The sequence below is a fragment of the Dermacentor variabilis genome, chromosome 1, assembly GCF_050947875.1.
Source record: "Dermacentor variabilis isolate Ectoservices chromosome 1, ASM5094787v1, whole genome shotgun sequence".
Lineage (NCBI taxonomy): Eukaryota > Metazoa > Arthropoda > Arachnida > Ixodida > Ixodidae > Dermacentor > Dermacentor variabilis.
In genome coordinates this window covers 70,038,241-70,055,438 of record NC_134568.1, presented here as the reverse complement: position 1 = coordinate 70,055,438, position 17,198 = coordinate 70,038,241, and the positions used below count along the sequence as shown (strand labels likewise).

The 17,198-nt window shown below is 49.3% G+C and overlaps 1 protein-coding gene across 1 annotated transcript in view; it reads left to right on the top strand.

Moving 5' to 3' along the window:
* LOC142579124 (uncharacterized) overlaps positions 1-14,308 on the top strand; it is a 30,652-nt gene extending 16,344 nt beyond the window's left edge. Inside the window, exon 3 of the mRNA XM_075689026.1 lies at positions 13,339-14,308. Within this exon, the coding sequence (XP_075545141.1) occupies positions 13,339-13,970 (632 nt within the window). The 3' untranslated portion in view covers positions 13,971-14,308. The remainder of the gene's footprint in view (positions 1-13,338) is intronic.
* The last annotated feature ends 2,890 nt before the right edge of the window (positions 14,309-17,198 follow it).

Here is a 17,198-nt window from a genome sequence, read left to right as displayed (position 1 = left end):
TCGCTGCCCTGGGAGAACTAAAAGTAGCTGCAATTCTTATTTGCGTATAATGGGGGTCATGTTGTGGGTGACATACGCCGAAAGTTCCAAGTTTGTAGATTAATTACAGAATTTGTGAAAAATTACTTACTCAAACTTTCCGGAGCTTTGCAACCGTATTTCCGAAACCGCGCACGAAGTTGAACCAATGTCTTCAAAGAAAACATGCCACAACGTTCATTTTCAGGTACTAAGGCTCACCTTGTTGGTAATGCGTGGGCAAAGTTTCAAGGGTGTAACTTAATTGCAGCCTTTGAAAAAAACCTCCTTAAGCAAGTGTTCGAAAGCGCTTTTATACGGTCCTAATCAACTGTTTCGCAATGTGCCGAGAGAACTCTTCGGCACACCAAGTTTACACTTGGTGAAAATGCATTTGACACGTTAAGTGCGATACCTGTCGAAACTTTAATGTTCCTGGCTTAATTGTGAGCTTTGCAAACTACTACTGAACGCTCGTTTTCTTTCTAGATTTTCAAGCGTTATACGAGGGCCCGCGTTACCCTGCGATGTGTTGGTGCACTAAACGAGTCACCTATAGTTTATATTTTGTGGAAATAGATGGCATTTTAGGGGCGATGTGTGGTCACAGTGCAACGGCTAGTCTGTGCAACGGACTCGCTGTAAGTTGGGTTGTGATTCTGAGAGGTTGCACCAATTTGGTGTGTGTGTGTGTGTGTGTGTGTGTGTGTGTGTGTGTGTGTGTGTGTGTGTGTGTGTGTGTGTGTGTGTGTGTGTGTGTGTGTGTGTGTGTGTGTGTGTGTGTGTGTGTGTGTGTGTGTGTGTGTGTGTGTGTGTGTGTGTGTGTGTGTGTGTGTGGAGAGAGAGAGAGAGAGGTTATATCCGATGTTCTTGTTCAGGCATGCACGCTGCTGTTCTACATGTCTATGAAGTTGCTGTTGTTACTGAGCGCCTCTGGTATCGTTCCCTTGTGCCTGCCGTCCAAAATTTTTGCGCAGTTTTTCAACCAAATCAACTCGTACAGCTTTATTTTTGTGAATAAGTTGACTTGTACTGACCATTGCACTGAATAAGCACTGACCATTGTACCATGGCTGCTTATCTCCTTATTCGCAACGAAACAAATATATACAGCTCCACCTAATTGCTCCATGTCCTTGGCGTTTATTTATCTCCGAAAGGAAATGATGTTAAAATCTTGATAGTGGACAAAACAATCCTTTGCGTTTATCAATACCTCGTTATTTCGCCGTTGACCTCCATCACGGACACCAGTCTTACGCGGCAAGGATTCAAATGCAGCAGAGACAAGCTTTGTTTGCTCGCAAGCTCTCTCTCTCTTTCTCTCTCTCTCTCTCTCTCTATCTCATATTCTGCGCTTACAGCAGACCACAATTCAACTGCAGAGCAAGTATGGACTGGTTCACTGTAAGGTCGCTTTCATCCACGACGCCGCACATTTGTGGACATGTTTAGGTCAGCTTCCTTGGAATCCCATTGCACAAATAGGATGCAGCACTGGTCTCAATGATATAGAACATTCCGTGTCATTTGACCAGGTACCAGGTCATGCTGAAACAAAGTTTTGAGGAAAGAGCCCACTGCTGTCCTATGAAACCCCCACTTCATCAATTGTCAGTTGTCTTCAACAGTGAACCGACGTCAAACTTACCTCATTTCGCTGCAATGTGCCAAGGCCACGTATTAAAAGCGCTTCCCAAATGTGGACCAGTTCCCACGTTAGCTGCCACGCGTTACACGTAGTCCGACTGATTTCTGTGGTAAAATTTTCAGGGCAATATCGCGGTAACTTTATTAGTGCGAGGCTTAAAGCCATGTGAAATGCATAGGAAGCACAACGCTGCTTTATCAGAGAACTAGGAAAAAAGTTACTTTGCACCGGCAAGTCGACATACGGGAACTAAAGCTGATCAAACATGGCTTACTAAAACGTTGATTCATCTTAACGCCTGTACTCACCGCTTCACTAGCAGTGTTCGGTTTCGAAAGGTATTTCTCTCTCTCTCTCTCTCTCTCTCTCTCTCTCTCTGCTGCTGTTGCAGCGAACAGTGACTTCACAGCCGCTGTGGCCCTACAAAGGCCTGCACTGTTTATTTGGCATCGAACTGTCACGTCAGAAACATAGCTGGTACGTCTTTCTTTCTCCGCTCACTCGCTTTCAAGACTGCAGTGGTCCAGGAGTCATGCATTTAACGTGTGCCGAAATATAAGTGTACGAGCGTTCTTGCATACCGTCCCCATGGGAATGCGGTCGGCACGGACGGGAATCGAACGCACGATCTCTTGCTCAGCCACTGCGGCGGATGGCCGTTCAAATGTATCTTCGCGACCATTATGAAGGCACAGAAGGAACACAGCAAGCACATGCCTGTGGGCAGTAGCCAGGGGCGGTATTCTCGGACGATCACTTTCAGCGATATTAGAGGGATTTAGAATAGGGGCCCCAATAATTTGGGGCCCCAAAGTGATCGGCGGGTGTTAGCGTTGGGGCACGCAGGAGTGAAGAGTTTAGAATAGGGTTTTACGTTTGCGGATAACGTCTTGTGCTGACAGCGCCACTACGGCGTCAAAGAAAAGCTATTAGTAACAATTAAATAAAATATACCATTTTATGATAGGAATAGTAATTTTGACTTGTGTGTATTCGCGTTTAATTACAATTTATAGGTTATTCTGTAAGCAGCAAACAATTAGTTGCGCTTAGTTTTGAGCAAGCCAACTTTACGTGCCTTCACCAGCCAAGCTTAGCCGTGTTAGGCCTACGAAGAATAATATCCACAATCCAATTCGGAATCAGCGGCGTCTAATGAATCAATCTTCATAACACACGCTAGTTGAGAGAAAGCGATAACCGCAGTCACTTCTCCTAGCTTGCGAACTTCATGCGTTACCACGAATCGAACCCAGTTTGGTGCTAGGCTTGAGCCGTCGCTTCGATGCGTGCCGCCATGTTTGCTGACGCAAAGCTTCTGGGGCCGCTATTTGGGCTCCCGCTAAATCGGTGAAATAGCGTTCCCAACGCAAAACCCAAACGCAGTTTGCGTCTCGCGCATGCGCAGTGCCTTCGACGCTATTTCTTTGGGGCCCCAAAACGTTTGGGGCCCATATTCTAAAACTCTCTATTGTTCGGTTGACGGCACTCATTGCGTTTTAAGTACACTCACGCAATACCGCAGGTTCGTCTGGGCGCCACGCATGCATGTGGTGGCACACGTTCGACTGGGACGAGCACTACACGAGTGCGTTGGAGATTCATGCTTTGGGGAGCGAAAAGGTGGGTAATATGCAGAGCAGTGGCTGTCTCTCGTAGCCTCGTAGAGGACACCTCAACCGACACCATGCCAACAGGGAGATCGACGGTGAAGACTGGTGATCCCGCCGTGAAGTGCGCGTTAGCACACGTCGAAGAGCGGGAGGCGGTCAGTTCAGGGGCCATGTTGTAGCAGACGGTTACGATGGAACCCGTGTCTCTTAGTGTAAATCAGTTAGCTCATCGGTCAGTTTTAAAGGCACTAAGGCTAAGTCGGAGTACATGCAAGGTGCTGACTCGTAGCCTCATCTCAGTACACCAAGGATAATTCGCATGACAAGAATTGTTCGTCTCTCCGCGTTCCAAGAATTTGACTTCAGTAAAAAGCTTGACCTTTGCGTTGCTGCAAATCACTGAGTGCAGGTGACCACTCGCCGCTGCAACGAAATGTCGTCTGCTGAACTTCGAATTCGCCACGTCTCTCGCAGAAGGTGTTACAGCGGCAAACTTGATTTGGTGGCTCACACGTTCATCTGGAATACATACAGCGGAAGTGAAACTCGGGCGGGATTTTAGGTAATTTCCGCTGCAGTGGCCACGATGGCTCAGCCTAAGGTGCCATGTCCCTTTCGCGTAACGTAATGCGGGACACGTTGGATGATTTGAGAGGTTTAGCTCAACCAGCCAACGCGCGCACTGAAAGCAATATCTTCGAAAGTGATCGTCCTAGAATACGTCCCCAGGTAAAGAGCATTCAGCTCACTACTAGGAGGAGGATGAAGAGGAAGGAAAGGTAGGGAGGTCGACCAGACGCAAGTCCGGTTTGCTACCCAACACAGGGGAAGGGGTTTAAGGGAAGAAAAGAAAGGAGAGCGAGGGAGGAAGGCAATATATCGGTGCGAGTACATGCGGATGTCCATAACTTCATGCCTATAATCGGTCACTAAGGCCAGTCGCTTTCATGTAATGTAGCAGTGCCCGCGTCGCTTTGTAAGCCTGCGACGCATGGGGCCATGGTCCGAAAAACTTAGTCTCTGAAAATGATCTGCTATCTAATCGGTTTAACACCCTCTGAAGAACGTCGTGTTCGTTGTCATAGATATCACAAACACAACGCGTGCTCAATCGTCTCTTCACAATTGCACGAGTCACAGATCACCGTGTCGGACCTTCCAATAAGGAATGAGTAGGCTTTCGTAAAAGCCACCTCTAACCAGAGGCGGCACAGAAGTTCGATGAAATCTGCAGCTTCAATCTAGGATCCAACCGGTGAAGATGGCAATTGGAGAAAATCGGAGTGTTCCACAAAGCTTCAGTCTTGGTTTGAACAAATAAACGAAGACCCCTCGCAGCATCTGTCCTTGATAAGGGTATAGGAAGTGTAAGAGCTTCTTTATGGGATGACCGGGCAGCATCGTCACCAAGGCAATTTGCGACGATGCCACAGTGCCCCGGAAGCCATTGGAAGATGTCATGTCCGTTTATGAGGGCTTGATGGAGAACCTCTCTGGTCTCAAACACCAGTTGGCCATGGGTCTTGCGTCGTAGCGCTGACTGCAGACTCTGAATGGCTGCCTTGGAATCACAAAAAACGACCCACTTCCGAGGTTTGGTTTGTGCGATGTAATTAACAGCGGCACATAGAGCAGCAAGTTGTGTTGCCGTAGAGGTCGTTATATGGGACACTTTGAAAGTAATTGTAATTTGTAAGGCCGGGTTGATAACAGCGCCTGTGGAGCTCGTGGCTGAGACAGATCCATCGGTGTAAATGTGCGTTCTTTGTTCATATGCCTCGTTCAGTAATCACAGTGTGAACTGACGTATAGAGCCACTGTTGAATGACGGGTCTTCTTCGTTATTCCCGGAATCGTGAGGCGTACTTGTGGTTGTCGTAGGAACCACAGGAGTAACAGTGGTCTTGCTGCTGGTGTAAAGCCCGACGGAAGGTAGCCTTGATCTGTCGCAACAAGTTTAGAAAATGTGGCTTGAGGTCTTTGGGCTGGCAGAGCAGAAGTATGACTGGGTACGCGACACAATGTGCGCTTTGAGGCTGCCAATCGTTACATATGTTGGAACCAAGTAGTCTCTAGCTATTATGGAAGTGATTCCTTGATAGAACGCTTGTACTTCTGTCTCCGCTTTATCGCTTTGTTTCCCTGCATTTCTGCGAGCTGCCGCTCCCTCCTTGCGGCAATGTATGAAGGAATCTCCGAGGACTTTCCTGATGTGCAGCCGTCAGGTCGGCTAGCGTCCAGGAAACGTGGAAGTGCGTCAAGCGATAGACAGCGAGGCCACTGAGATATGTTCGGACAGCTACGACTCGTCGGACGATGACTTCCAGGTCGTGATGAGTAGATGAGCGAAAAGAAGACTACTGCAGGCATCTTCGTCGCCAAGTGCTTCTACCGTGAAGAGTGCACGCGGTGCTGGCCGCACACTGTGCTCTTTATGCCCGTAGACCCGGCGACCAATTTGAGGCTCCCCAACAGGCAGGTCCTCTCTTCCTTACTCGAGAGAATCGCACCAAATGAGATTATTTCGCAACTGCAGATAGGTACACGCCAGCTACCGTCAGAAGGAACGCCGCATCACCACACTGCGCCACTAAGACAGATACAAGGAAAGCAAACAAAGCGGAGAGGCTCGCCCGTCCTGAAGAATGGCCTGAGCTACCGAGGGCACAACTCCCTGCTCAACAGGCGACCCAACAAAAAGTCCGTATCGGTGCAACTTGAAGCGGTCGCGCCAAATCAGATAGCAGACGTTAGTCAACACACGAAAAAATGTGTTGGCTATCGACGTCACACATGAGACTGCGGTGAGAAATTTGACTTAAGTTACAAAACTAGGTGGCGTTAAGCTCCGCTCGTACATCCCCCAGAACAGTAGTTCAACTACTGGTTTCATCTACGACGTGGACGTCTCTATCTCCAGCTCCGACTTGCCGATTCTAGTGAAGCCTGCCGTTGATGGCGTCGCCATAACACATGTTTATCGCCTCGGCACATCCCGCTATGTGAAAATTATATTCAAGGGCCAGACTCTCCCTTCGCACGTCAAGGTCGGCCACTTTAGACACCCTGTGCGACCATTCATCCCAAGGCCACTGCAATGCCTCAATTGTATGAGGCTGGGACACGTGAGCGCCGTGTGCGAGAACACGGCAGTTTGCTCACGCTGCAGCGAGCCCCACGCTGCAGACTCTTGTGCAGCCACGGTTCTGAAATGCACCAATTGCCTTGTGTCCCATGATGCTTCTTCGAAGGACTGCCCCAAAATGAAGAAGGAAAAGGCGATCTTGAAGCAGATGGCGAGAGACCATTCGTCTCGTCGGGAGGCTGTTGCGGCCGTTAGAAAGCGACGCTCCCGACGCCGCCGGACTTCAAAGAACGCTGATGCCTCTGTGAAAAGTACGCCCCATCCGACACCTCGTCCTCTGCCCCCTAGACCTGGGGCAATTCAATCTAAATCTAACAAGGCCATGGCAGAGAACAATATAACTTGGTCCTCACTACTAAAGCAACAGCCAAAGCCAGAACAGCCAAAGCCAGAACAGCCAAAGCCAGAACAGCCAAAGCCAGAACAGCCAAAGCCAGAACAGCCAAAGCCAGAACAGCCAAAGCCAGAACAGCCAAAGCCAGAACAGCCAAAGCCAGAACAGCCAAAGCCAGAACAGCCAAAGCCAGAACAGCCAAAGCCAGAACAGCCAAAGCCAGAACAGCCAAAGCCAGAACAGCCAAAGCCAGAACAGCCAAAGCCAGAACAGCCAAAGCCAGAACAGCCAAAGCCAGAACAGCCAAAGCCAGAACAGCCAAAGCCAGAACAGCCAAAGCCAGAACAGCCAAAGCCAGAACAGCCAAAGCCAGAACAGCCAAAGCCAGAACAGCCAAAGCCAGAACAGCCAAAGCCAGAACAGCCAAAGCCAGAACAGCCAAAGTCACAACCGAAGTCACAACCGAAGTCACAACCGAAGTCACAACCGAAGCCACAACCGAAGTCACAACCGAAGTCACAACCGAAGTCACAGCTGATGCCAGAGCCGGAGCCACGTCAAGTGATACAGCTGCGCACGCCTGTAGAGCGAACAGCGCGTGTTCCTGACAAATTGCCCGAAGACCGGCAAGTGGTTATGATGCTCCGGTCTCTGATGAATACCTTTCGAATGCTCTTAAATAACCTCCACACTTCGTCAGCGCGAAGTGCAATGCAAGTGCTGGGGGGGGGATGCTCTCAATTCAGTACTTGCAACACTTGCGTAAGCATAATGGCTCACCCGCACCATTATATTAACACTGAAGTCAGAACGCCTGGGATTTAGCTTTAAAAAAATATACTGCCACGCACTGCAACGTACTGTTGACGCCCACCGGATCCTTGGTCATCAGTGGTGACTTCAACGTGCATCACCAACTACGATCCACCAAGATTGACGGCAGCCTAACGTATCGACGGAGCACTTGCTTTGACTTGACTGATTTCCACGCACTTTGCTGCGTGCACAGACAGTGTTCCCTCTATCCGGCTTTCCTCTTTCTGTTCCCCTTTCCCTTCCCCCGGTGTAGGGTAGCAAACCGGACGCTCGTCTGGTTGACCTCCCTGCCTTTCCTCTCTATGCTATCTCTCTCTCCTCCCCCTCCCCCCCTGCTAAGTTACCTCAAAACGCACCGACTTCGACGGCTTCTGCAACTGTTGAAGCGACGCTGGCTGATGATCTCCAGGTCATCAACATTCTGCGGTCGCTCATGAACGCAATTCGCGTTATGCTTACCAACATGAAGTCTTCGTCTGCGCAAAGCGCACTACAGGTGCTGGACACTTTGAGTCGAGTACTTGCAGCTCTTTGTAAAAGTCATGGCTCTCCAGAAGCCGTCGTTTCGTGACGAAGTTCGAAACGCGTCGATATTTCAGTGGAACGCCACAGGACTGAGGTCACGCATGTCGGACTTTCGACAGTTTGTGTTTACGAATAAGTTCCCAATCATCGTCATCTGCGAGCCCCTATCAGATAACATCAGACTGTCCGGGTATGAGTGTTCCATGTCCGCCACCCACGGAGAATGCAGCAAGATCATCGTATTCATGCGACGTGATCTTACGTATGTCCATCACCCAGTGTCGCCTGACCAAGAAAACCAATACGTATGTCTGACAGTGAAGAAAGGCAAGCTCACTTTCACATTAATTGGAGCCTACATATCGCCCTCAAGTCGGTTGGACTGCGAGATACGGCGAATCACGGCAGCGACTCCGCAGCCTTTGGTGATTACTGGAGATTTTAATGCCCACCACCATCTCTGGGGAAGTTCTAAGATAAACTCGAGAGGCATAAGATTAGTGTCATTTGCCTCCGAACATGAACTGTGCTTGTTAAATGATGGAAGCCCCACCTTTCTACGTGGAACTGCCTACTGTAGCTGCCTGGACCTGGCCTTTGTTACACGCTTATTCACTAGAAAGGTCAGGTGGTTTCCGGATATTGAAACGCAGGGAAGTGACCACCTACCCACTTATATTAGGGTTGAATGGTTGACGGACTCCAGGTTAGCCGGCGTCACACAATGTATCGACTGGCCAATGTTCAAGTCAATTGTCGAAGACTGCTGTCGTGATGACTTCTCCTCTAGCCTAGAGGATATCATAAAAGGTGCCCTAGAGGCTGCGAAACATTCGCTTCTGAGAACGTATACACGCACCGAATACGACATTGAGCTAGAGAAGCTTCGTGCAATTCGTCGTCGTGCAGAGCGAAGATACAGGCGCACGAAGTCTGTACATGACTTGAGGTTGGCCAGAAGAACTCAAAAGAAAATTCAGCGTCGCATGGACGAACTTGCATCGCAAAGCTGGAAATCATTCTGCGAATCTTTGGATCCACGAAAACCTTTGTCTCACATATGGAGAACTGTTCGTGGTCTCCGTGGAACCCCTCAGCAGCGCCACCCTTAAGTCTTTGGCCCTTCACCAACAATGCAGCGAGATTGACGTAGCGGAAGCTTTCTGCAGGAGGATTGCTGGCGAAACTAGTTCCGCTGGAACATCGACGCTACACCACTCACCGATTTCACGCGACCCCCGCATGGATAGTCATTTCTCCATTGACGAGCTCGAAGCTGCACTGGCCTTATGCAAGCGTTCATCTTCACCAGGACCCGACGGTATAACCTACCGTGCCATATGTAATCTTAGCGAAGAGGCTCGATAAGTGCTCCTGCTCTTGTTCAACAGCTCCTGGCAGACAGGTACGGTTCCCTAGGAATGGAAGATCAGTCGCCTAATTCCACTGCTTAAGCCTGGCAAGTCGCCTGTAGACATTACATCATACCGACCAACTGCGCTTGCCAAGTTGCATCCGAAAACTAATGGAGAGGATGGCTCTAGCACGGCTAGAATGGTACCTCGAACATTACCAGGTATATCCAGATGCAGTGACCGGTTTCAGGCGTGGCCGTTCTTCCATAGACAACGTTATCGACTTGGTGACGTACGTCGAGCACCAGAAGTCCTGCAAAAAATTATCTGCTGCCCTGTTTCTGGATGTTAAAGGAGCGTACGATAACTTAACGCACGAAGCGATTTTCAATGCGTTAGCGGCAGTAGGACTTGGCGGCAAAGTCTATTTCTGGATAAGTAGCTATCTACATAAGACATCCTTTTTCGTACTTACCGAGGATGGCCCGACCTCCCAGCATTTCAGTAACCGTGGGGTGCCTCAGGGCGGGAGTACTCAGCCCAATGCTCTTCAGTTTAACACTCATCGGACTCACCGACATCCTGCCAGGCACCGTTAGGCTCTCCATCTATGCCGACGACATCTGCATTTGGACGTCGGCTGTGACGCGACTGCAGCTTCGCGCGCGGCTTCAAAAGTCAGCCACTTTAACATCATCGTACCTTCGAGAACAAGGACTTCGTATATCATACGAAAAGTACGCAGCGGTGGCATTTACCAGGAAATCAGTGTCTCCATACGTGATATCCGTCGACAGACACATGATCTCGTACAGCACGAGTCACAGATTTTTGGGGGTGGTCCTTGACAAAAATCTCTCCTGGACCCCTCAGGTGAATTATGTGAAAAAACGCCTGACAGGAATTTGCCATATGTTTAAGTTCCTTGCAGGAAAGACCTGGGGAGTGCCAATACACTCTATGCTGCAACTGTACAGGGTCCTCTTTATTGGATTCCTGCGGTACAGCCTACCGGTCATGCCCAACACCTGTAGAACTGACCTGAATATAATCCAAAGCATCCAAGCCCAAACCCTCAAGATATGTCTCGGTCTACCGCGGAGTACGTCAACGACTGAAGTTATTGCAGTCGCTCAAGATTTCATTATTGGAACGCACATTACCATTGAAACAATGCGTGTGCACATAAGACACTTCGCCCGGAGCCCTAGCCACCACCTAGCAAATCTCCCAGTAGATAGACCCCACACGACATTGAGTGCGACTGTCTTCGCGCACCGTGCCTCTTTCAGGTCAGGTTACACACCTGCGGCAAGGCCTTCCATTCCTTCATGGTGTATGCGTACTCAAGTGAACCTTACAATCCCAGGACTTCAGAAAAAGTCGGACTTGCCATCATCAGCGCTCAAGCAACTAACTTTACTTCTCTTGTACGAGAAATACAGCGACTGCACACACGTCTACACTGATGGATCAACTACATCAAGCAGTTCCGGCGGCGCTGTAGTTATACCAGCAATGAGAATAACCAAGCGGTTCAAGACTTCCCATATCACTACGTCTACAGCTGCAGAGCTCGCGGCTCTCCGCGACGCGCTTCAAGTGATAAATGCTGAAAGTCCTAGAAAATGGGCAGTCTTCTGCGATTCAAGACCGGCCTTGCAATGTGTGCAGTCGTTTCTCCGACATGGAACTCACGATCAGCTCATGTGCGAAATCGCGGAACTTGTCCATCACTTAAGAGAAAAAGGCCATGATATCTCTTTTCAGTGGATACCAGGTCATTGCGGCATCATTGGAAATTATGACGCCAATAAGGCAGCTCGGACGTCAAACCAAGAAGACCGCTGCATCCCCATTCCTCTCTCAAGGACCGACGCCGCGAGACAACTTGGCATTCTAGCACGCACGATCTCCTTAGAAGAGTGGAATACCGTACATACAAGGCGCACAAGACTGCACAGACTAAACCCGTCACTTCAACTCAGACCTCCAGTGGGTCTGCACCGGCGTGAAGCGTCTCTTCTGTATCGGCTATGGCTTGGAGTTGCCTTCACGAATGCCTACTCAGCACTAATTGGAATTGCTGATAGTCCTGCATGTGATGTTTGCGGATGTGAGGAGAACATTGACCAATTATTGTGCCATTGTCCTCAATTTCAAGCACAAAGACAATCTTTGTCCAACACATTGAGGAAACTAGATGATCATTCTCTGAGTGAACAGACAATACTAGAGCACCGTCCCGACGGATCATCGACTCAGAAGGCAGTGAAGGCACTTTTGTGTTTTCTCAGAACTTCTGGTTTGCTCGAGCGACTTTAACTCAAGTGCTGTCCGTACACGTATCTACACCTTCTCTCTCCCTTCTTTCTCTTCCCCTTCTCCCATCCCCCAGTGTAGGGTAGCCAAAAAGACTATTTACTGGTTAACATCCCTGCCTTCCTGTATTCTTCTCTCTCTCTCTCTAGCAATTATCGTTGTTGCGTGAGTCGAAGCGCATCGTGGTAGTCCAAGAACTGACCGTAGAACACACTTGCTACAAGAAATTATTCGACAGTTAGCAGCGTCCGTGTCTTCGACTGCGGCGATAACTTCAGCGATAAAGCAAATCGTTTGAGTCGTCGCGCACGCCATTTGCTACTCTGTGTTTTCCCGCTTTCGGTATCGAGGCGCATCACTGCGTCGCTGAAAGTTCCGCTGGCACCGCCGCACACTGTACACCCAAAAGTGCACTTCAGGTTTCGGCTCGCTCATGCTACTTAATTTACGCGTCGGCGAGCAAAATTGAAACAGCCAAGTAGTTACACGTTCCCCTGAAAGAATACAGCAAATCGGCTTTAGCGTGCCTCTGAATTTAGAGGCGCCGCCGTTGTTTGTTGGTGTGGCCGCGAAACTACTTTAGTCATACCAGTGACATAACCTTGTGAAAATATGTCACAGCGTATGCGCTGGCGGTTTCCTGTGCCATCCTTCAACCTCACTGGTTGCACGCGAAGTAAGGTGCCACCGTACTGGCCATAACGCGATCACCACTGTAATTCTTTATCCTGGTCTGGTTTCGAACCCATGCAGAGGTGTGTACATGAACGCTGAGTAAAGCTCACAGAGCTGTCACGCAGCAATACTGTAGCAGCCAGTTTCATGAGTTTCCGTATCAATTTTGTCGCAATATTTTATTAAATGTTAAATGTACGAGAGAGAAGAAAACATTTATTTGCGGCGATGCTTCGTCCGCATCGCATTGCCATCCTATACGTACAGCCGGTAATCAAGGTGCCGGAGGTAACATGCGTGCGTGATCCCTTGAATATGCAGGATGACGTAATAGGTACTGCGGAAGCCCGCAAGGTGGAGAGTAGTAAATAAGGGAAAATCAGGCGTCCACCCGTTCGTAGTAATTTCTACAAAGGAAACCCATATGGGTTCCTTGAGAGAAAAGCCTCGCACTTGAAGAAAAATTCGTCCTAGTACGGACCAGGACGAATTTTTCTTTAACCGCTGAAAGATTGTGAAAAGAAAGGCGGTGGCAAAGTATGTGTTGCGCCTGGCCTATCTCTGCAAGGCAACTTTATTTCGCTTGTGGTTGGGCAGGTGTGCAAGCTGGAGCGAGTTGGTTACAGTTCATTTCGATGTTGTCCACAGCGCAAGCTAACTTAAGCAGATAAGGAACAGGCGTTATTCCACTTTCTGCCTCTACGTTATTTCCTCACATCTCTATGCGCTGTGAACCCCATCGAATTGTGGTTGTACGTCGCGTTTACCAACGCCTGCAGCTTGGACAGTACGTCGTGCGTGCAGCTTAACACGCTTGTGACAAGACCAACGTTCTTTCGCGCGCCGCGGTGCGAACCAACATGGCACTTTCCGCTCTTTTGCAGCGTCCTTGTGGCTGCAGGCCGCCAACCTGACCAGCGCCGTTCTGCTGACCTGTTTCGCCTGCCTCAAGTTCAATAACCGGCTCGTGCAGGTCACCTTCAGCTGGCCCACGCAGCAGTCACTGCTCCGGACGTGCGCCGAGAATGTCGCCTGGCTGCCGCTGCTCGGCGCCCGCGTGCTCGCCTTTGCCATACTCGTCGCCAAGGCGCTCGAACCGACGCACGTCTTCGCCATATTCTTCGCCCTGAGCCTGCACTTCGAGTTCCGCCGCGACCGCGCCTCCACGGGCAACCAGCCGCGCGGCTTTCTAATCGTGGTGGCTACGAACGTGGCTCGCGCCACAGTCGGACTGTTCTTCAGGCTGCGCAACTGGCAGGAGCCGCTGGCCGCCAAGCCTTACATCGTGTACATAATCATGCTTTTTGCGCAAAGCTTCGGCTGCATCTTCCTACCCTTCTTGCAGCAGTACGGCTTGTCGATGACCATGGCCGCGTTTCGTGCTTATTACGGGGCACCCGTTTTCGTCGTCTGCATCACGGTCCACTACGCTTTGCTAGTGATAGGCACCGCCGGCATGATCGCTTGGTACAGACTGGAGCGCGCAGCAGACACGTCAGGTTACGGAGCACTATGAGTGCAGTATTTTTTTACTCATTTGTACCGTTGTTGACAGCGTTTTCGTTGCGTGCAAAGCTAATACCACGCAAACCATGCCTTCGCATGCAGAATATTCTGGTCACCCGTAATGTCTCCTAGTTCATTTGCGCCGATAATGCGCACGGTGCGACTTTGCCTATCGGTCGTCGCTGTAATCCAATCACGGTACCAGCCCTTGTAGATGAGTTTTCGTGGACTCACTATTGCTTTGAGTTAGTTTGCACTTGTTTTGTTCACGATCGGCTAGTCATGTGTAACTTAAATGGCTGTAGAAAGTTTGGTTTCCGCATAATAAAAATAATGCACTTCGTTTAAGGGCAGTCCCTGTTAAGACCGACCTGCACTGACGTGTGGAATTGGTCCGCCCAAGGCTGCAATTCTCGTTCGAAAAGCTACAGGGCTTCAAAAACAAAACTGTACGGACTGGACTACTTCGTTCTGGATCCAAGAGTCTTTGACGCGCTGTTTCGTGATTTTTCGCAAGAACATTTACGCATACAATGCACAACACTTGAAAGCAACACATACTGCACTCATATCGGAACAGCCAACTTTGTGTCAGCAGGTATATAATTTAGGAACACCTCTTAGCACTCAAGCACTTTCTAAAACCATTATTACTACTTACCGCGAGCATTAAAAACACGAAGAGACGAAACACGAGCGATGTACTGTAATGCAGTTGTACCGACTCGCCCAGCTAGCTACCGTACTACAGTTCATTTCTAGAACCATCCTTTATCGAACTGTCCGCGGCTGCTTTCACCCTTTTGCAAGTAGAAGAACCTGTCGATGCTACCTGTAGGACGCTTCTCCAGGTACATGCAGCTCGCGTGTCTGCAAAATCTTCGAAATGTTGGGCCACCAATGCAGGGAGGTCAGGGGCCCCGGTCTGGGCTGTAAAGTCTTACTCTTACTCGTTCTCTGTAAAAAAATCATGTGCTTCTTCCGAGGCTATTCGCCATGGTTCTCATTGATAACCAAGTAATTTAGAGAAAGAAACCATTCAGTATCTAATGTCATTTGATGATGATGTTTTGGTGTTTAATGGCGCAAGGGTCTGGTGTGGCCAAAGAGCGCCATGCTAATGTTAATGAGTTCGCATTGGACAGATGGGTTCGGTGATCTTAATGTGCCGTGGCTGTAAAGGGGCCTAAAAGAGATGATCCAAATTCCATAAAATGTAGGAGTAATAAAATTATGGGAATGACCATTGACGTGTACTATGCACATTAGAAGGCATTGAGAAAGAATGAATGATGCAATATATAAAATACGTGAGATACTAAAATGTCTGGAGCACTTCTGCCTCACCAGTGCCCTTGAAAGCCAAGGACCTAGAGGCATGTGCTATACAAAGAACACTATCGTAGATGTATCCTCTGGAAAGAGGATGCACTACGGAATAATTGGGCTTGTCACGTGTAGCACAACATCTTTCAAGTAAGCGAGGACTTCTTTGGTCTTAAAAAGCGGTTCTACACCAAGAAACATGCCAGATGCAGAGGGACGTGATGACTGTATGCAAAAGGAAAATGTTTCCGCCTGTCTCTTTCGGCTTCCCGGCACTCCAGGAAGACGTGGAGGACAGAAAGCCTGTTGCCGCATCTACCACAGGTTGGAGGCTCGTTACCAGTCAGGAGAAAGTTATGAGTGCCGAACGTGTGTCCTATTCTTAGTCTAGTGAACAGGACGTCTGTTCTTCGTGTTTTCGTTGTTGGGTGCCAGAAACCTAACTTAGGCTTAATTACGTGAAGCTTATTACTCGTTTCTGCGTCCCACAAGCGTTGCCAGTGGCTTCGCAGTTTGTTTCTGAGGAAAGGCCTCATGTCTGTGGCAGGGACTGCAGCAGAACGAGTACCCTGCGATGCCATTGATTTGGCCATCTCGTCAGCAAGCACTGTCATTTCATGCACCCAGTACTAAAGCTCGCTCTTAACTCGTCCAACTAGAATAGCACACCGATTTCAGCCTTGCCGTTACTTGCTTGTTACGATCTCGACAACACAGGACGTAGGGTTGTTGGAACAAACCAGCTGTGTGTACTTGGCACCGTGGTAAGCGAGCGAGGCTGCTCGGCAGTGAGCGTTGTCCAGTATGTACATGACCTAAGCAGAGCAACAGCAGCACTTGCGTGCCTCTACCCTGAAGAAAGCACTGCCCGAATATCCCAGGCGTACAGCTAGAGAGCGAAAGGCTGTATATACCGGCATAGAATCCCAGTATGCAAGCAGCTATCCAACTGATGGTGCATGGTCATGAAGGCCTTACGGCCAGGCTACGTGCACTTGCCGGCGCGCGAAAGCTCACGCATGTGCACATGGCGTAGGACAGATCGTACGCGTCGAAGAGCGGCGCGAGCACAGATATCTTGTTTAGACAAATATCTGTACTCTGACTGTCTCACAAAAATACGAAACGATGCCTACCGAGGCAAAAATAGTGAGCCAAGTGGCGGCGCACTGGCGCGCATCTTGTAGGTTCAAACCGCCATTACTCGCCAGGCGTGGCAAACGCAAGGCGCGTGGGCGCGAGCTTTCCAGCCCCGTTACGCGTAGTTTGTCCTTTAGTCACTCCTAGGTGTCACTGTATACCATTATCTCGTTACCATCACCATTACATCGTTCTGTGTGAAAAGGGCGGATGTTTTCACTGAATTTGCACTGCCCATGGGTCAAATTTTGCATTTCTAATGCTGTATTGTAATATTCTCCGGTCAAAGTATACAGCTTCTGAAACAAGTGCGCGAAGTTATCTTCAACAGAGAAATTGCTATTAAATATACCTCCCCCATGATACCGCCTACTCCTGCAGTTTCACGGTACGACTGCTAGAGGAAAACCTGGAGCTTTTGCGCGAGCGTAACCTGTACGGAACTGATTGCTACGTGTAGTTTTCTAGAAATGTATCTGAGTGAGTATCTGGGTGAATGCGTTGCTGGATATATTCAATGAATACTGGCAGGATGGAAACGTTCCTCAAGAATGGAAGCCGTCTCGTATCAATCCTTAAACCTGGCAAGTCACCACTAGAGCTGGCGTCATACCGGCCCGTCGCGCTGGCTAGTTGCGTAGGGAAGGTGATGGAACGTATGATCCTTGCCAGATTTTAGTGGTACCTGGAACGCTACAAATTTATACAAACGCTATGGCCGGTTTTCGACGTCTCCGCTGCTCCGTTGAAAATTAAAGTATAGATCTGGTCA